General features: G+C 48.3%; 1 protein-coding gene across 1 annotated transcript in view; it reads right to left on the bottom strand.

Annotated features, from left to right (window-relative positions):
* Positions 1–609: 609 nt before the first annotated feature.
* The window catches only part of FRMD4A (FERM domain containing 4A), a 174,414-nt gene continuing 155,152 nt past the window's right edge, over positions 610–19,871 (bottom strand). The window contains exons 16-23 of the mRNA XM_056516370.1: positions 18,757–18,879; positions 15,415–15,643; positions 14,200–14,256; positions 13,507–13,744; positions 12,943–13,107; positions 10,315–11,174; positions 7,820–7,916; positions 610–4,322 (exon numbers count right to left, since the gene is read on the bottom strand). Of these exons, the coding sequence (XP_056372345.1) occupies positions 4,220–4,322; positions 7,820–7,916; positions 10,315–11,174; positions 12,943–13,107; positions 13,507–13,744; positions 14,200–14,256; positions 15,415–15,643; positions 18,757–18,879 (1,872 nt within the window). The 3' untranslated portion in view covers positions 610–4,219. The remainder of the gene's footprint in view (positions 4,323–7,819; positions 7,917–10,314; positions 11,175–12,942; positions 13,108–13,506; positions 13,745–14,199; positions 14,257–15,414; positions 15,644–18,756; positions 18,880–19,871) is intronic.

The following is a 19,871-nucleotide window of genomic DNA, read 5'->3' as shown; positions in this document are numbered from 1 at the left end:
CTGTGACTGGTGGAAGCGGCCTGTGGTTTTGGAGGGTGCTGGGTGGCCAAAGGGGTCACTGCAGCACACAGAGGGGACAACAGTGATGTTAAGTGATGTCCCTAACCCTGTGTGGGGGTCACTGCTGCCCTACTGAGCTAGAGCAGTCTCTTGGAGTGGGTTCCCTGGGGCAGTCACCAAGCATGGAGAATGTGCTGGTGCTGAAGCCCTTGTCCCACTGCTGAAACAGCCTTGCAGGAACTTGGCATCTAATCCATGTAAGTGAGCGTTAATTTTAGTTATTTCAAGTTTTGTGCTGAAGTAAATATTATTTGTGACTTTGCTTTCCACAGTGGTGGGACATCAGTGACACTCAGAGCCCGTGGGACCAGTGCTTGGGAGAACATGGCATGGAGTGAGCACAGATCTGCTGGTGCTGAAGGGATCTCTAAAGGAAGGGCTTTTTGGGGGAATGCCAGTGTTTCCTGCAATCAGGCCCCAGGGCAGCCAAGGGGCAGGTCCCTTATGGATACCCTGGCCAGCTGTGCACACATCTGGGCCTAGCATCTCTAGCAGGGATAAGGATTGCCTGGGCTCTGCCTTCCCAAAGAGACCATGGCAAGGTTTAATTTTGAAAATGCTTTAATAAGGAAGTGTTGACAACACTGTTTTGCAAAATGTAAAGGTAACTATACAAATTCTTAATACAAAAAGAATAAATTAAAAGCAGATCTTTTTTAATTCTGCAACTTTTTCTACAACATACATTTTTTTTTTTCCTTGATTACAGTTGAACAGAATCCAGTAAAATCATTTTCCATGCTCTAAAGTCAATTTCAGGAGAGACCTAATTTTTTTCTTCTTTTTTTTTTTCCATTTTTTTTAAACTAGAGAGTCCATTTTACACAACTTGTAATAAAACTATTGACATTAATATATATGTAAAACTTTACATCTAGTTAACTAAGCAGTAACTGGTCATCTGATAGCACCTGAATGGGGATCGGCTATGCCTGAAACTAAAACTAATACAGAGTGAAAACAAACTGGACTGTTTCAACATTTTCAACACTCGACTGCATTTAATATCATTTAAAAATAAACCCTGCCTCCCAGCACAGCCCCGTGCAGGGACCGTCCCCTGGCTCCTGCCCACACAGAGGGAGTGTCAGACACACAGACTGAACGTGGTTGTGGCTTCATGGCAGATGGAGCCTTGAAAAATAAAAAAGTAAAGGAGGGGTTAAGTTGGTAGTCAAGTGCTTGTCTATAATAGCTATGTATATACCCCTCCGTGTTATACTTAAATATGTTAATCTCATATGATTAACATTTTATGTACATTTGTGTTTAATTGAATTGAGCTAAACAGTAAAACCTGTTTTACTTAATCTGTCTTTACTACCAGACTGGCTGCTCACATGTGCCTTGATTGCAAACCAGAAAAGCAGAACAAAGCAAAACTCAATCCGTTTCTAGAAGCTTTTTCCCCACTCCAGCCTGTTTGCAATTCAGGCTAAATATTTCCCCCCCCACTCCTAATTTCAGGGCTGCCACCTTTTAACCTTTGCTGCAAAACTGCAGAGCTGGTCTTGGAGGAATTAATGTTTCTTCCTGTAGTGCCCAGAGGCCTCATAGTGCCGCTGTTGTTGAATTCTTTTTAATTAAAAGAAGGTACACAGAAAAAGAAAACCAAACCCAAACCACTTACTAGGGAAATTAAAAAGAAAACAGACAGTTGCTCAGAGCCCCTAAAAATCCTTGGGCTAAATTATTTGCTGTAGCTTAATTTGGTCCTTATTTAATCCTTTCACTTTAGCTACCAAATCTTATCAGTAAAATGTCATTAATCAGTGCTATCTCTTATCCAGCTAAAAATCCAATTAGGAGCTTGAAATAATTCCTATGTTAAAGACCCCAAAGCACAAAGAGATGGTGAAAACAGCATTTTGTGTGTCCAGATAAAGGCTGCAATCTCACTACTAGCTGTTCTTCCAGAATTGAAAGTAAGGTTTCAGTTACTGTCACAATGTGTTGTACTCCGGGGTGATGCTTCAGGGAGGCCCAGAAGCACAAGGTTTGTGTGCTCACCTTTGTCAACCCTTTGACAGTGTTTTTGTGGTTTTCTTCAGAGAGATAATTCATTTATACTTCAGGTGTGAACATGAAAGGGTTTCCTTATCATAGAATTACCAAAGGGTTTGTGTTGGAAGTGACATCATCTGGTTCCAACCCCTGCCATGGGGGCAGGGATACCTTCCACTAGACCAGGCTGCTCAGAGCCCCATCCAGCCTGGCTTCTTGCCCCCTCCAATCCTGGCTCTGCCACAGGTTTCCCTGGACAAATAACAGCCTTTCTGCCTCATCTCTGCAAGGCCTCCTCCCCACCTCACCAGTGATGCGCGGCAGCAGTGCACGGAACCAAAGCAAACACTTCTGGTGTGAGTTGCAGAAAGGAATTGGAAGGAGCTGCTTGATTAATGTTTAGAAACCCCATTGTTTTTCAAAGCCTAATTACACAGAACCCATTCTCTTTTAAAGCCTGGAATGCAGTTTTCCAGCAATCTTAATACCAAAAGGTGTGGCAGCCCCCCAAGTCGTGGTGTTTAATTTGAAACGTTTCGCTCTACTTTGTCTGGTAGATGCTGTTGTTATTCTTGGAACACACGCACACACACACTCACACTTTTTTTTTTCTCCTTTTTCCTTAAACTAAAGCTGACTTCAGTTTCTGCTTTTCACAAAGTAACCCCCTCCAGCCGTTTCTTTTAATGCCTTTCCCATAGGAAATCATCGTTTGCACGCACCGACGGGGGAAGGCCGGGCGCCCCCCCATCGAGTGGCAATAAAAACAGCATAGCACCGCAGTGAAGACTAAGACGTGCCAGCTTCAACATCCACCTAGATTGTGCACTTGTTCGTTACAAAAGTGTCTTTGAGGCCTTTGAAAGTTCCATGGCTTGACATGTATAAAGCATTGCTCTAAAGAATGTGTAAACTTGCAGCTCTTCCAGTGCTGCTCCGGTTGGTGTCCGCAGGCAGCTCCCGCTCGTGCCCGACACCTCGCTCGGTCGCTTCTCTCTCTCTCTCTCTGGCAAGGGGAGGATTTGCTGGTTGTCCAACCCTGTTCCAGGAGCCTTCCTGCTTCCCCACAGACTGGTTCTCCCACGGCAGCACACGGGTGACGAGCCCTTTGCTACACTGGTGCTAAGGAAGGGAAGAGGAGTGGAACCGATATGTGAACGCAGCTTGGCCGTGTCAGGTCAGGTCGATCACAATGTGCTTTCCCTTGGATTTCATGTTAATGCTTTGTGCAGAAATAGATTCCAATTTATTGGCTGTATCTGTTAGTGGAAAGGTTTTTTGGCAATTTTTATCTGTATCAAAACAACCAATACAATCCCAACCTCTCCATGTATTGGTGGCACTCTGTGCCAGCCACAGAGATGCTGTGAGTGCAGTACTTGCCTCTGTTTTAGGTAATGCCTTTGTAAACCTTGTCTGTCCAGTTCAATGGTGGCTTACAGACAGCGATGCTGTGATACCAGCCCAGACCTCGGGTGTGTCTGCAGCACAGGGGGTTGTTTTCTTGCGTGCAGGTGGACTCCAAATGAAGAAGGAAATGCCATTTTGCAGGGGGTGGTCATGTCTGCCATCAAGTTAAAGAAGGGAGATGTTCTTGTAGCTAGAACGTGCTGAGCAACTCATCCTGCCAACAGTGGTGTGGAGATCTTTGGCAGTGCTGACCTGGTTGTGAGACTGACACATCTCTGAAGTGATGGGATTTACTGTTTCAGAACAGATGCACTTTCAGGAATATGGTCTGCATTTCTCAGCCTCTGTCCTATTCCCACCACCTTAAAACTAGTGCTGTTGGCTTCAGCCCGCAGGTCATGGAACTCTTACTGCTGTTAGTGCTGTGGAATGCTAATCTTTGATACGAGCCTTGAAAGGCTTCCATTGTTTCACAGGAAAACCAATTTTGGAACTGACTCTTGAGATGGCTGCTCCTCTCCCCCTGCCCGTGGAGGGCCGGGCGATCCCAGCGATGGGATGTGCTGCGCTGCCGTGCTGGGGGTCTCAGGGCCAGAGTTCCATTAGTGTGGTCTTGAATTGCATCGTGGAAAAAGTGCTTAGAGTTGAAGCTGGTGCTGGGTGACAGTGCATCTGGGTAAGGCAAATGAGAGGCAGTGAGGTGATCTCAGAATGGCATTGATGTGATTAACTTGAGGTCAGGGGTTCACACTAGAGTTCCAGGCTTGGCTTTTTCCTGCCCATACCACTGGACATCTGCTAATTCTGGATAGAGGGGAGAATCCAGGAAACAGCTATCATTGTAGTTCCTGTAGGAGAAAAGAAACTTTGTTAGGACAGTGAGTGCTCCTGGGAAATTCAAACCATGAGCATAAAACGTTGTGTTATGGGTGGAGAGGAATGCAGGGTATTCACAGACCACACTGCACTCTGCCTTCTTCCCCCCAGCCCTGGGTACAGCAGCAGTGCTGTGCCTCTGCCCTGCCTGAGGGCTCTGCCTGCTGTCCTGCTCAGCAGTGAGTTGGGATAGAGATTTTTCTATAGGATGCTCTCCAAGAAGCAAGTCCTCAGAGCAGCTCACTCAGACATGGGCTGTATGACCCAGTGGGAATGGTGAAGGAGGAGGGTGGTGGCACTTTCTGTAGCACTTCTGCTCTGGGCAGAGGCATCATTGAGCAGTCCCAGAGTTATGTGGCTTTCCAGGGATGAACCAGGAAGGGACTAGTGAGAGCATGCCAGGTCTGATGTGGAAAGGACCATGTTCTGTTGCAGTAACCTAGTCCTCATTTCGGGCTATGTTTCCTGACAAGCTAGTGCTTCTTTTGCTGCCTGGCTTTTTCTTTGCCTGTACTGAGCAGATGAGACAATTCATAAGAGTTTTCTTTGCTATTAATGTTAAGAGCTCTAACCAGCATCAGCTCCTGGCTTAGGCTGTGGAGCTCTTTCCCAGAGGAAAACAGGTGAACATCTGGACCTTTTGAAAAGTGACTGCTATATCTGTGCAGTCATATCCAGAACTGATGTCCCTCCCTCACACTTTGATCTGAACCGACTTCCAAACTAGAGATTGTTTTGAGGCCAAAAGCAGCAGGTGCATATTTTTGCTATTTAGTGAGGGATTCTCACTCCTTTCCTGCATTCCCTCCCCACCTCACAGGACCAATCTCACATCTGGTGCAGGTTCTGCTTCCTCTGCCCTGTTTTCCACCTGGTTTCCCCGGGATTGGTGTCTGAGAGGAACCTGAGCAAGGGCATCGACATTTGCATGTTAAAGAGCCTTTTGTTTCCCAGCTCTGTGTGGATTACAGAGCTTTATGGGATAACTCTAGAAAGCTGGGCTTGAAATACTTGACAGATGCCAGCTGTGAATGGTTGTAGATTCAAATGAGAGTGTTGGACAGCAATGGCAGTTTAATTAAAATAGAAATACTCTGAGGGTTTTTTGTTCCCTCCACCCTTCCCCCTCTGTCTTCCCACAGGAATGGGGCCAGGGTTGCTCCTTGTTCCATAAAACCTCTCTGCTGGTGCTGCTGCTGCAAACAGGCTCAGCTCTGCAGCAGGGAGGGAGGAAGAAGGGGTGATGGAGCTGTGGCTGGAGCCATGCTGGGAGCTCTGGCCAGGTCGTCTGAGCTTATCCCAGCTCGTGTCCCCACCATGCTGCTCCCAGACTGTTCCCACAGCACTCTGCCCACGCTGCTCTCAATTGTCTGGAGCCACAGATTCGTTTCCCCCACTCCCCGTTTCTGTGCCCGTTCAGCCTCTGCAGGGACACGGAGGGAGCTGGCCCCAAGTCCCTTTCACAGGGGGAAGTGCCACAGGCACAGATCCGTGCTGGAAAGGCACAGAGGGGGCTGAGAACGCTCCCAGGCACTGCAGGAAGCCTTGCTGCAGACAGACACAGCTGAAGGGCAGCTCTGGTGGCACAGCAGGAGCTGGGCACTCACATTGCGTTCACCGACTGAGGGGCGGGAGGAGCAAAGAACAAAACGTTCCCTTACTATACCTCTATTCATCAGTACTTTGGTGGGTTGGAGACTGAGACTCATCCATAGTGGGTGAGTGGTCTGTTGCTTCTCTGAACAAAGGAGAGCAAAAAGGAGGAAAGAGGAGAGAGGAAATGTTAAAGAAAAGAAGTGACACAGACATTGTTACGAGCTTATTAATCCAGTGGAGAAACAAGTTGATGAATCATCTTTGGAAAAGGTTAGTGACACAAAAACATGTTGGAGAGAACTGTCAATCTGTTCAGTCACGCTGGGTGGGCACAGCCCCTCCTGCACTGGAGGAATCTGTGTTGTGCATCTAATGGCAGATTCTATCCACTCCTGTATTTATACATACATATACATTATACATACACCTTGGGTGCTATGCTCTGCAAAACAAGTGCTGATTTGTCTCCAGTTCTTTTTGCAATGGTTGTTGGTGCAGGGCCTAAACTATAAATCCAGGTAACTTCACTTTTACCAGCTGAGAATTTGGCTTGATGTATTTTTGCTGTGAGAGGCAAGGTGCAGGACTTAGCTTGAATGGAAAAATAAGAAAAGCTGGGATTATCCAAATAGATGTCTCAGCTGGCTGCTCACCAGCTGATCATCATCAAGATATTTAGAAGAATTAGGACTGGGATGGAGACTAAGATTTGATTTTAGACTCAAACCCTTAATAGTGAAAATTGCAGTGTATGGTAAAGGTAGGTTTGCCTGTCTTGCTATCCCTTGACTTTTTGTGAAATGGGACCAAGAACATTCTCCTGTTCTAAAGCTGGAAGCAAATGCAAAGACCATATGAGGCTGGATGTCAAATATGTGAATTTAAAATCCAGGTAAGCCTAAGGGGTTGTGGTTATGGTTCTCTTCATCTCCAATTTAAAGTGCAGTCACAAGCAGTGCTGGACTAAAACCAGAGGTCAAACCTGGTCATAGGTGACAAAGGTAATTAAAGAACAGGAGATTTTCTAGTGGCTGCACAGTGAAATGTTTTCAAAGTTAGTCCAAATTCCTGACTCAGGGTATCAGATCTGTTTTCCTGTTCAAAGGACTAGGGTATTTTGAGGACTGTGGTGTCAGATCTAGCTGATCTCACCAAAATCTCATCCCACAATCTGGGATGTGCTGAGTTAGATGGGATCTGGAAATGACCTTTATTTCACATGGCAGGACAGAATTGCTGGACAGAGAATGCTAGAGAACACCCATGGGAGCTTGCAAAAGGCTGTTTATTTACTCTTGGAACTCCCTGCCTTGTAAAGAGGTGCCAAAGAACCCAATTACTGTATTTACATTAGTAATGGCTATGGGTGTGTAATGCTTCCCTCACACTCTGGTGAAGCACCTTCATGTTAGTGGTAGCTGAAAAAAGATGCCCTTAAAAGTCATGCAGACACATTGCTGGGGAAAACTGAGCAGAAAAGTGAGGTTGCTGTACACACAGGTATGGCAGGCACTGAACCCTGCCTTTTCAACAAGGTCTTGGTGTGGACAAACACAGCAGATATTTCAACACACGAAGAAGACTGGAGGAAGGAGACTGTCCAAGCAGGAGGAACCTGCAAGGCTCCTTTCCTTGTGGATTTGACACTGCTTGGAGCAGTGCTGGGTGTGGATGACTCAGCCATGTCTTGGTCAACCTAAACCAGAGCTCCACCACCACAGGAGCACAGGTGGGAGACTGGAAATGCTCCACGTAGATGCAGGCTATGGAGCACATGGGAAACATTCCCCATAGCTGTGCTTGTGTGTGGGGAGCTTTTTCTCATTAGCACTGAGTGAGGTGGATTCTCTAACCTGAGCCCACAGGCACTCACCCAGTTTGCCAGGTGAGAATGTGGTGGGGACTGCCCGGCGGCGTGGCTGCGAGCTCGCTCGACGGCGTGGAACTCCTCTGGCTGTGAGGTAAGGCAGCTGGAAAACAACCAAGGGTGGAGAAAAACCACTGGTGAGGTGAGAACACAAAGGTCAGGGTGGTTCAGAAGCATCAGCTGCTCAGACCAGCAGAAACATGTCTGGCTGTGAGTAAACACAGCCTGGGACAGACCTCGCCCTGCTCCAGGGTGACTGTGCCCGAACATGGCACAAGAGCACAGCCTCTGCTGACACTGCTGCACATCACAGGCTGGATCTGGCCTCAGCTCTGCAGGAACACTCAGTCTCCAGCTGAATACAGCCATCCAGACTCTCCTGATCCTGCCTGGGACACACCACACTTCTCCCAGCACAGAAATTTGGTTGCTGCTCCTGGACTATGGGTCCTGAACTGGAGGAGCACAGACTGCCAGGCTCAGCCTCCTGCTTCCAGAGGTGGTGGGAGATGCTCTGTGTCCTTAGGAGCCAGGGCTGGCAGTGGTGAGAGCCTGGACAAGTACACTGTTCATGTGCTAAGGAGGAAGACAGCTCTGAAGATTTCCAAAGCTACAACTTCCCCTTTCTCAGTGGATTTGTAAAAAATGCCTGGCTTTGTTGACAGTCCTATTAGGGACCTATGAAAGGCTTAGCTTACTTGAACGAAGACAGAAGCAAGCTGGACTATAAATGGGCAGTGGTTCTTGGGGGAATTCCCCTGGTGAGGGTCCAGCAAATAAATCCACATGACTAATCTTTCTTCCTCCTCAAGTCTCTACAGTGTTGACCCTCTGAATTTAATACAAACCTAGAATTTAATGCATGCCTAGAAGCCTGATCCTCTTTGAAGGACAGTGTGCAGCGCAGCTGACCTATCAGCAAGGACTGAGCAGCTGAAATTATGAAGGCTTTTACCTGGCATCCCTCTCTCTGCTGTTAAAATTCTTTAGCTGCTGCCAAATTATACTTAAAGGGAAAAACAAATTTTAATCTTCTTCTCAGAGCTGACAGCTCCTGAGGTCAGTATCCTCCCATGGCTGTGATTTGGAACACTCTGAACACAAAACCAATCTATGCTGCCAACTGGTCAGGCCATGCTGTGATTACTGAACACACTTGAGCTACACAGATATCACATTTAGGTTTAAAGACCCATCTGAGTGGGGGAATGGATGGATCAACAGAGATTTTTATCTTCTCACCTCAACTCCACCATTTTCCTGAACTGGTACCACCATGGGGTACCATTTCCAAGGCTAACCAAAAGCTTTCCAGTGTTCAAGCATTTTATCTTGCTGCATGGAACAGAAATGCCCACCAACCAAAGCGAGGAAGACAGATTTTCATAGGGAGACACAGGATTGTTCTAGCAGCCACTCAGTTGTGTCCTGGTCCACCCCTGGTACTCCCATGAGTGTTGGCATCACACATCAATCAGCCTCTTCTTGGGCAGCTGTTGGTGGCCCACGAGGAGCCTCTGACTCCACACTGGAGTTGACAGTGAGTGCAGGGCCCCACTGGTGCCAGCATGGTGGCCACCATGGACTGGACACCATGCTGGGATGGCAGAAGGCCAGCAGCCAGCATAGGTGGACAATGCACTGCCCTGCCTGGGAGGCAGTGCAAGTGCAGCCGAGCAATGGTGTCTCCCATGCTGAGGCTGAGGCATGTGGCTCAGGTTTTTAGCAAGTCCTTGATCTGTCCACACTGGCTGGACAAGGAGTGACTGATGGCCAGTAAATATTTAACCTTGGACTGTTTCACAGCACATTGGAGCCTCCTCAGTGTAATGAATCTGACTGTTTTCTTACCATTTAATATTAACAGCACAGAGGTGTGCAACGCTCCGTACATAACACAGAGGCAAAATACTGCACAAACTTCAGCACTCTGAATTTCAGAGTATTATAAGCAGAGTTATTTGAGTTGCATGGGAAAACCAAGTCTCAGCAGTGCACAAAGATGTCATTGGTCAAATATTTTCATGGGGAGCGGTGGGGCTGGGGTGCTTTAACCTTTCTCATGCTTTTGGTGTTTCACTGAGGACATACATTCTCCTAGTCTGTGCTGAACCCCTGCTTGCTTCATTGTTCCCCTCGCTGTGATTATGAATAATGATTATCCCTGTAGCTTTGTCACCTTCAGCCTCTAGTGCCATCATCCAAAATCCAACTGCACTAAGGAAAGACCTGGCCGTAACCAGGCTTTGATCCCTCTCTGTCTTTTGAGCCGATCATTGAGAAGTGATGATTTCCATGGAAAAACATTCCCATTGATGAATGTCTTGGACAAGGCTTGCCCCACAGTGCTACACCTCCAGGCCTGGTGAGCAGTGTGTGCAGGGCAGATAACGTGCTGTGCTCTGGCACTGCTCTCCAGCTGCTGTGTAACACTTGGCACGGATCTCTGGGCTGAATGAGGCTCCCATCCCTCCCGCCCCCCCGCCGGGCCTGGCTCTCACCTGATGTTGCTTTACACATCTGAGGCATTCTCGTGACCCGGCTGTGCGCCACAAAGGTGCTTTGAGAAGATGTGCTGTACTGGGAGCTGCTGTCCGAGGAGGTGGAGCTGGTGTGCGAGAGGCGGCTGTGCTCCTTGTGCGAGGCCGTGGAGCGCTGGTACCAGAGCCGCAGCTCGTCCGACACCGCCGTCCTCCCCGAGCCCTTCTCGTGGCCCTCCCTGCCCAGAGATGGAGTCCTTATGATCTGGGAGCGGGACGGGGTCAGCCTGACCGAGTCCACTTCATCCCCGTGCCAGTTCTCCTTGAACATTCCCCCCGCCGTGTAGGAGTTGGAGGTTTTGAATTGTGCTTTCACGCTGTAGTGTCCCTCCTGGTCGTTCTCCAGGCTCCTCACCACCACGGGCGTGGAGCTGCCCTCGATGTACAGGGGATATTCTTTGATCCTGTACTGGGAGGAGGGCTGGCTCTGGCTGTGCAGGTAGACACGGTGGTGTCCCGTCCCGTTCCTCGCGGCCAGGTTGGGCATGCTCCCTGAACTGGAAGAGACCAGGTTGCCTGCTGATTTGTGCCTCTGCCTCTGCCGTTCTCTGGCTTTCGACGGGGAATCCTCTGCCAGGGTGGAGTAGTTTGGGTTCATCTGAGCAGGGTAGTAGTGCTCTGAGCTGGAATGGCTGGTGCAGGAAGAGCAGTCGTCCATGGGGTCAGAGCCGTTACTGCTACGAGTCCTTGGGGTGTAGAAATCAGGGCTCCCTGTCTCATTTTCTGAGCCGAGGAGCTTTCCTTGTGACTCCAAACTGGAGCTCCGGTGTCTAAAGTGCTGAGCTAAGCTGTGCAGTCTGGTTGGGCTGATATCTACTGACCTGCAGGTACCAGGAACAAAACCAGGCTGTAAGTCAACAGGTTGAATCACTCCCCATCCCTGTTTGTACACACAGCCACCAAAGGAATCTGAGGGCACTGAAAACCTGAACCCTTCCAGCACTGCTTGGGGCTGCTGCCTGCAATGCAATCTGTTTCCCTGCTGCTGGGCTTGAGGTGATTAGGCCCTGTTCCTGTTCCTCTCCAGTTCCTTGGTGGTGACCTTCACTCTGCAGCACCATGAGGGACATAAACGCCTGCCCAAGCCAGTTCTTCTGTGTTATGCCACCTTGGGAAAAGCCCAGTCTGAAGGGTAAAGCTTGGGAACCTCAAGCCTTGGTTTTGCTGGTTAATCTCTCTCATAGCAGAGCTGTTTGGATCAGCACCATCCCTTTGCTACCAGGTTCACCACCCTGCAAATCCCAAAACCACACAGGCCAAAAAGGTGGGTAAGATTCCCTTGCAAGTGGCCCATGAAAGTCCTGCACAAGCACAATCCACCTGATGAGAGAAAGACAGACAGATAGACTGCCCATACTTAGCCCTGAACATTGTGATTTCTGCACTGGTCATTGAAAAAGCCCCCCCTTGTCAAGCAGCTTGGTGCTACTGGGGCCCAGCCATGGGTAGCACGTGCAGACTCTCACTGGTGACAGCCTTCAGGCAACCACCCCAAATCACAGCTTACAGGGCTTGATTCATGGCCAAGTCTGGGAGGTCTCTATTCACCCCAACTGTTTGAAGAGCTCCACCCATCCATTCAAGGAGCAGAAACACATCTACATGATGGATGGCTAAGGTCAGGGCATGCAGCTCATGAATGAGATCCAGACTGAGCAATGGATGTTTCAAACACCCAAATGGCCCCTACCCTGTCAAGGACACTTTTCAAGCCCTGTGCCAGGCTCATTTCTCATACAGCTTGGCTCCAGTGTTAACAGACATGGCACCACTGAAAGGTACCCCCAGCCAAAAGTTTGTAAAAACGTAACACAGGGCTTTAATGCCTTGTATCATCTCTGCCTAAGGCTGATGTGTTAGCATGACTCTTGATTTATTCTGAGCTAAATGATGATAGCACTTCCCCTTAGGGCAGGACATCGACCAGCACACAGCTCTGTCTCAGCTCTGCTCCCTGCAGTGTCCATGGAGTTTGCCACAAAAGCAAAAGAGCAATGAAGCTGAACAGTTTGTAAAAATTCTGCTGAAAATCGCAGTCAAGTTTGGCCTCACACATCAAATCATCTCCCTTACTTCAGCTCTTTCTTCTGTCAACCCTGGGCTAAATTTCACTGCCACCTGGGTCCCCAGCTGGATTGCTTTATACAGGCTCTTGATCTCCACGTAACATCACACACGTGCAAACATTTTATCCATGAAGGAAATTAACATTATTCAACATTTTGTATCAGACAGGAAGCAACATGTTCTCTCCAGCTGGATCCATGGAGGAATTTACTGCAGAACTTAGCAGTAGCACCACAAGCATTTTAAAAGTGGCTTGTAGAACCTATAAACAGTCTGAAATGAAAGGTCCCAGCAGAAAAAAAAGCTTGATCATTTCAGGCAGAATCATGTTTATCTGAAGGGATTTAAGGATGTCAGTAAAGGAGAGGTTCTCTACTGGCATGAGCACATGAGCCTCTTATGTGAACAGGACTGGTTTGTGTCCTTCCCTGAACTGGGAATGAATTCATACCCCGAGGGAAGGATAAAGGAAGGTAAACTGGAGTCAGGGTAGGCAGGTGAGGCTGGAGCAGGCAGACTTACCGCGTGGAGTGCACGTAGTGCGGGCTGCGCACGCGCAGGTCCGGCGTGGACGGCATGCTGCACTGGGAGTTCCAGTGGGGAAGGCTCCGGATGGGGCTGTTCTGCAGAGAGCTGCTCCCTCCCGCCTCCGCACAGCTCCCGCTGCTGGGGAACCGCTTGTGACTGCTGCAGAGGAAACACCCTGCTCCAGTCTCCCTCAGGAATCTGGGGAACTGGCTCCCACGCATCCTTCCAGAGCTCAGGCACATGCCTGGGATCCAGCAGGGGTGAGTGGGAGCTGGGTCAGCTGCTGCTCTGAGCTTGTGTCCCAGTGCTTCTACACTGCCAGAGGTAAAGGCCAAGTTCTGTCAAAGCCCTCAGATGACCCACCATCCTACCCTTCTAAATGTTTTGTAGCATAACACTGAGGCACCAAACAGCAATCACGTCGCTGTAGCCTGTTTGACCTGCCTATTGGCCAAAACACTTAAAAGTCTCCTTTTTGTAAATTTTGAAAGGGCTCCCACCTGTTCCCCCGAAAGCAGGGAATATCTCTGTGATGGAGCTTGGAGAGAGCTGGCTCACCTGGAATGGCTGTGCGAGGAGCGCTTCTTGACCTTCTCGTAGGGCTCATCCAGGGATGACTCGCTCCACATCTTGGGTTTGATGGGGGACTTGTCGTAGTCGCTGCGGTGGAAATGCATCTGGCGCAGCCCCTCCAGCGACTGCGGCGGCGGCGGCCGGCTGTGCAGCGGCGGCCGGGGCGGGAGGCCTTTGTGGGGGGACTGCAGGGGGGAGATTGTGCTGGTCACCTGAGAGTCCTCTGTGAAGAGAAGGGAGAGAGGCCATGGCTGTGTGACACCTCTGATGGCAGCACAGCCCCGAGAGATGCCACCACACCTCCAGAGCCTTCTTCCTTACCCTGCCTCCCCTGGTTGTGTTCAGGGCCCTCCTCAAGACCTGACTTTCAGAAGGGTACTGGCTGACACTCCCATTTTGGGAGAGAAAGGCCAGCAAGAGTGTGTGATGCATTAAAACAACTGAAACTTAAGGTAAAATAAGAGGGCATTCTAGGACTGTCTTTTGAAATAACTCAGAGCAGTAACCACTGTTCCAGGCCTGATGTCTGACTACAAGATAGAATCAGGGGAAACCAAGCTTTTTTGCCCCTGGAATCTATCAGTGGACTATAACACAGAACAGTAATTCCATTTTGAGTGTCAATCAGGAGTTCACACATCCCTTTGTGCTCTCCAGAACATACAGCAGCCAACATACCATCCTCGAGAACAAGAGCATCTGAGAGGGAGCTGTCTTCACTGGCAATGTTTCCTTCTGAAGAGAAGAAAATACAAAGATGGTCAGATGGTCCAAAGAATTGCAGTGATTGAGTGCTGAACTGCATCATGATCTTTGTCCACTGAGTCTTAGCCTTAAGCAGTCACCCACGCCTTCCTCCTCCCAGAGCAAGAAGCAAAATTCCTATGAATGGATGACTCAGCCCACTCTCAGCCTGGGAGGGCAGAGCTGCAGGTCAGGTCTCTCAATAGCAGGCTGCCTTTCAAGGAGCTGCTAACTCTTTTCAATAACTGGGGATTAAGACTGAGTCACAACAGAGTGCTGAGATCCCCAGAGGATGCAAACTGGCACAGTGTCATTAGCAAGATTTACATCTTGGCCCTTAAGGACTCTGGGTTTGATCCATCTTTTTTAAAATTATCATCCTGCTGCTAACTAAGGGCTCACACTAAGTACCAGTTCTGTGGAACTCAAGGAAATGTTTTCAGAGCATCCTCTGCAGCAGCAGAAAAAGTTCTCAGGTCCTTGGCGTACAGATATTTGAGCTGTCTCCCCCAGCCTGTGTCCTCTTGGCTGTCTGTTATCTCTGACTGAGGTGCAATTTGGTACCCAGGTCACAAATACAGCAGCTCTAATCTCAGTTCCTGCCACAAAGGCACAGAGAAAAGCTCTGCAAGTCAAAGAGAAAGGGGAAAATCCACAAGGGAGAAAGAACCAGGCAGAAAGTTAATGGATTTCATGAAAAACCAATCAACAACCCAGTAAACCATAAAGTGCCCTGAGAATTACATTGTTAAAAAAAAAAAAAAAAAAGAAAAAGAAAAGAAATATTTGAACATGGCAATGACACTGCTCCCACTTTGATTTTACAGATGCCTTTGAGCTAGAGAGCTCACCCCAATCTGCTAACATTAATTACATTCGTACTGCACTGCTCTGGAGGAGACATCACAAGAGTGATTTCACAGGTGAACAAAGGAGTCACAGCCTGCTCTGCTGACACCTCAATCATCCACGACACAGCACAGCTTTGCTGCTGTGACCCAGCACATCCCTAATGCACAGCACCCTCTGACAGCACCCCTGGGGTCTTACAGGCAGCACAGAGAAGAGGAGGGAGGGGAATTAGGTAAAAATTTTGCTCCCTGCCTCCAGAGAGGCACAGTGACACTGTGGGCACCAAGCCCCACTTACCATCTATGATCAGGGAGGCTCTCTGGGTTGGCTTCTTCCCAGATTTGATGCGATACTCGTTGATGGCGTTCTCAATCTCCTGCAGTTTCTTCAGGGCATTCAGGTAGGATGTCTTCCTCTGCTTCTTCAGCTTCTTGCTGACGTTGGGGTCGCTCGCCAGGCGCCGCGCAGCCTCTGTGATCTGGGACTGAATGGCAAATTCCCTCTCCAGGCGCTCCAGCTCTGCCTCCTGGCCAAAGGCAAGTGCATTCTGGTTACCACCAAACTCTCACACCTATGTGGAAGCTCTCCAGTGGCCTCCAACAAAGGCTCTCCATCAGCAAAGAATCCACAATCATGCTGCTGCTCTCAGGGCCTCCCTGAGCACACCCATCTTGCCTTCACCTGCTCTCAAAAGTGCCTGGAAGCCCAGCTGGTGGAAGGGATGACCCATACAAGGAGGACATGTGTGCTCCAGCCCTCACTCTGATGTGCTGTTTGACTTTTCATGCAGTTCAATATGGCCAAGTGCAGTGGTGCTCCACTGCTCTACTACACATTCATCCTTTTACACCCATCTGTGGGTCACTCCTGCCTCCCACCTGCTCCTTCTCCCTATTCTCCATCTCCTTATTTATGCCCCATTTGATTTCACTGCTATGTATTGATGCAAAGCCACAGCTTTAATCTCCTTGACAGGTTTGCTTAGCACCCACTAAACACTTTGGGGTAAAATAGTGCAAAGATGGGTCAAGTCCTCCCCAGTGTATGGCTGTCAAAATCCAGGGGCAAGTACGAGCTGAAGTAATTATGAGCTGCTGCAACTGATGGCACCAGAAAATTGTCTCCTTGAGTTACGAGCCAGGAGGGTGATCTCAGAGCCAGCAGTGTAACAGCAAGCTCTCTGTATGCCAAAAAGAACCAGTGCCCCCAGCATTAGCCCTTGCAGGGCCTCAGCTGAGCTTTTAAATTCAATCAGGTGTACCCTGGAAGCTACCTATCCCTTTTTGGTTATCCTCCAAAGTCAAGGGACTTAGAACAATTTATGCCAAAGCATAAGCTGATATAGAGCTTCCCAGTCTGCAGCAGGACCCCAAGCTGTGAGCTTCAAAGGGCCTTGCTAATCTGCAATGGATCTGGCTACCTCCCCCAGCTCAATGGAATTAGTCTGCTAGAAAGAGGAGCCCAGTACATTGCTAATTTAAAAAAAAAAAAAAGACAAGTTTTTCTACTTTTAGTGAATGGTGAGACAGTCATATATTAATGGAGATCCCCATTACGCAAGTTCAAATCCTCTCTTTGTTCAGCATGGTGTAAAAGCTGATGCTGTAGGATTTAATCAGACTGAAGGCGTTCTCTGACGTTTTTATTCTGGGCTTCTGGCTTAAAAAATATACCTTTGCTATCAGTGGTGAGTCAGCATTGCCTTAAAACTATAATTATCATTTCCCTCACTTCACTGAAGACTGAAGCCATCTTCTGTCTTTTTAGCAGATCCCTTTTTGCTTTGAAAACTTTACAAACTCTATTAGTGCCAGACTTATTAAAAGTGAACTTGACACAATGAGGTTTTAAAGCCTGGAACCTGATTCATCATCTTCTGGTAAAAGCCTTCCCAGAGTCAGGAATTACAGACCAGGTAAAGGTGATTACCAAGAAAAAAACCAAGACCCTTCCCTGGAAGTCTTGCTCTGACAGAAGTCTTGCTAAAGGTATGGTGAATTTGATGTGAGAGCTGTCATTTCAGACCTTCAGAGATTCAGCTCTAATCATTCAGTAGGAAAAACATATAATTTTCCTCCTGTCCATAACTGTCCATCTTCCTCCAGTGAGGCCCCTATAAATAAAGCCCTAGGAAATGAGAGCTATCATCTGCCTTCAGATAGAAGTGCCTTGCTTCAGGTCCTTGTCACAGCTAGCAACTTCAGTCCTGGATTTATGTGATTGAGGGAATATTTTACCTTTTGTTTTAAATTGATTTTCCAGTGCTTGCACTTGCTGAAAAGTGCAGGAAAACCATTGCTAGCCTCCCCATATGCTTTCAAGCTGGCAGGCAAACACAGCTCAACATCATTCTTCGAGAACAGAAATTTATGGTTTTCAACACAGCCTTAACATTTGACAAAGAGAGAGGTAGAGAGAAGCTGAGTCAGCAGGTTTGGATTGCTGGTACTAAAAGGCAGAGTGCCTGAACTGGGGAGGAGCTGCTTTAGGTAAAGCTCTCCCCACCTAACCTTGCCACTGGAGTAAGGAGATTCCTCACCCTCTGGCCCCAAAAGCTGCCCTGTAGCAATAGGAGCTGGGGAAGCTGGAGATCAGGTTATAACTGAGCAGCCAATAGACTGCAGGGGTTTTAGTAATTCAGCTAAGACATGCTTCCCTTTGAAAAGCTTAATTAAATGTGCTAGTTCATGAATATTTGACTGTGGTGGAATTCCTCTCCCAGGCTCCATTGAGAACAAAACTAAAGAGATCCAGCTGTTTATTTTTTCAGCAGAAGGAAAATGCCAACAAAACGACAAACAGTTAATTCCCTGGCTGAACTGAGCCTCAAACCACACAGTCGCACCAGCTTCAGTCTCTCCTCCTACAAAAATAAAAAGGAAACCCAAGACTGGAATATACACAAGTGTCTTGAGACAAATGTGCCTCCACAGACAATAGTTGTTCTGTGAATCTGGTCCTGCCTTACAGCTGCTGCAGGCCTGTTTTCACAGCCACGGTTCAGGGCACTGACCCAGCACATTGTGGGAGCAAGGAAGGGAACAAACACTCCCTGGCAAACTTAGAAAAATGTAACTCCAGCTCCCCATAGGTAGGGATGAAGGCTCTTTTGTTTAAGGATTGGGATGCAAAATGCTTTTATCTTGCTGAGGCAGGGCTGAGATGGATAATGGTGATGCTTTTCTCCTGATTAGAGGGGGCCTGAATTTGGATTGCTACTGGAGTGGAAAGCAAGCAGCTGTTTGCAAAAACAACACCAGCAGAAGCAGGGCTCAGATGGCTTAGGGGGCTCCTGGTATGCTCCCTGCTCACACAAATCACTGCACCTTGTCACCAGAGCACTTGCACTACCATAGCCCAGTTGGTCACCCAGGCTATTTCTGCTACCTCAAGCAAAGCAGGGCTGAACCTCAAACATTTCACCTTCACTCCTGAAGGTGAGTCTGAAGTAAAGTCCCCAGCTCTCAACCTGTTCCCCATTCTGATGGGTATAAAAAAACCCAAACGGGTACTGTGACCAATTACAGCAATTTAAAATAAAAATGAGCATGGGATTGATGGCTCCTGTGTGATGCTCAGGGGACATCATAGAGACCTGAGGTGGGGACATGGGTCTGGAAGGGAAGGGCACAGCCTCACCTCTCCCTTAGGCAGGATTTTCTGCTCATCCAGTTTAAAGGCAGTTCCTATTCTTCTCCTTACAATAGGTGGCTCCTCCCCAGGATCCAGGGGGTATTCTCGTGGCAGCTTTCCTGTGAGCTCCTGTAAGCAGAAAATGCTGTTAGTGTTCTGGGAAATCCTGCAGCAGAGCAAAGCACACCATTACTTTTTTGTGACCCTAAAATGACAGGCATTCATTAACACATATCCAGTTCAGCCAGCTGATAAACACACAGGAGAGAGCACCCAACCCTGCAAAGTCAAAACCTGAAGCTGAGGGTGGAGACCTCTTCTCTAACCTGTGCATGAACACAGATGTTTGTGGCCTGCCCTGGGCAGGTCTGTAAGTGGTGCTCATCCCTAGGGCGTCGGGGCCTGAGGCTGAGCAGGCTTGCAGCACACAAGTTTTCATCTCTGCTGCAGGGTGAGCAGGAACCAAGAGCTCCTATCTGCTGAGCTGCATGTGAGAGGGGAGAGCAGACCCAAGAGCCTTCCTGCAGGATGCAGGTCTGCTGAGTCAGAAAGCTGCAGTGGTAACAGCCGTGCAGGTTATGACCTGCACAGAAAAACATTCCCACCTGATTCATGATGTGTCTGAGAGGAATGCAGTGGAAATGGTCACTAAAAGCAGTGCCTGGTACCTCATTACCTGTCTGATAACACTTCATGTATTAGAGTGCCTTCCAAACCCCAATGATGTAATGAGCAGCTTTGGAGCAATTATTAGCTGATATTCTGTCAGACTGATAGGGTTATTTGCAAAGATATGTTCAAAATTTGAAGCAAACCTCTCAGAATTTCAGAATATGTGGAGCACAGGACGCAGCACCACTATTGATGTTAATGCTGTGGGGTTGCTCCCCCAGACTGCACAATACAGGCACACATATTTGAACTGAAGGCATTGACTGCCTACAGAAAAAGGCAGGAGCCTGACTACCAGCACAGCCCCCATTCCTTGTACTCAAAAGCCTCCCCATGAAGGACAAAAGGCTTTTGTGCTCCTCAGCATCACTCTTGAGAGGATCCAGCTGGCAGAGTAACCTAAATCATCTGAATCCCAAAGAACAGCAGCTGACCTTAATGCAAGTGTG

The sequence above is a fragment of the Oenanthe melanoleuca genome, chromosome 1A (genome assembly GCF_029582105.1).
Source record: "Oenanthe melanoleuca isolate GR-GAL-2019-014 chromosome 1A, OMel1.0, whole genome shotgun sequence".
NCBI lineage: Eukaryota > Metazoa > Chordata > Aves > Passeriformes > Muscicapidae > Oenanthe > Oenanthe melanoleuca.
The sequence above is the reverse complement of the archived record's forward strand: the minus strand, read 5'-3'. Positions and strand labels throughout refer to the sequence as shown.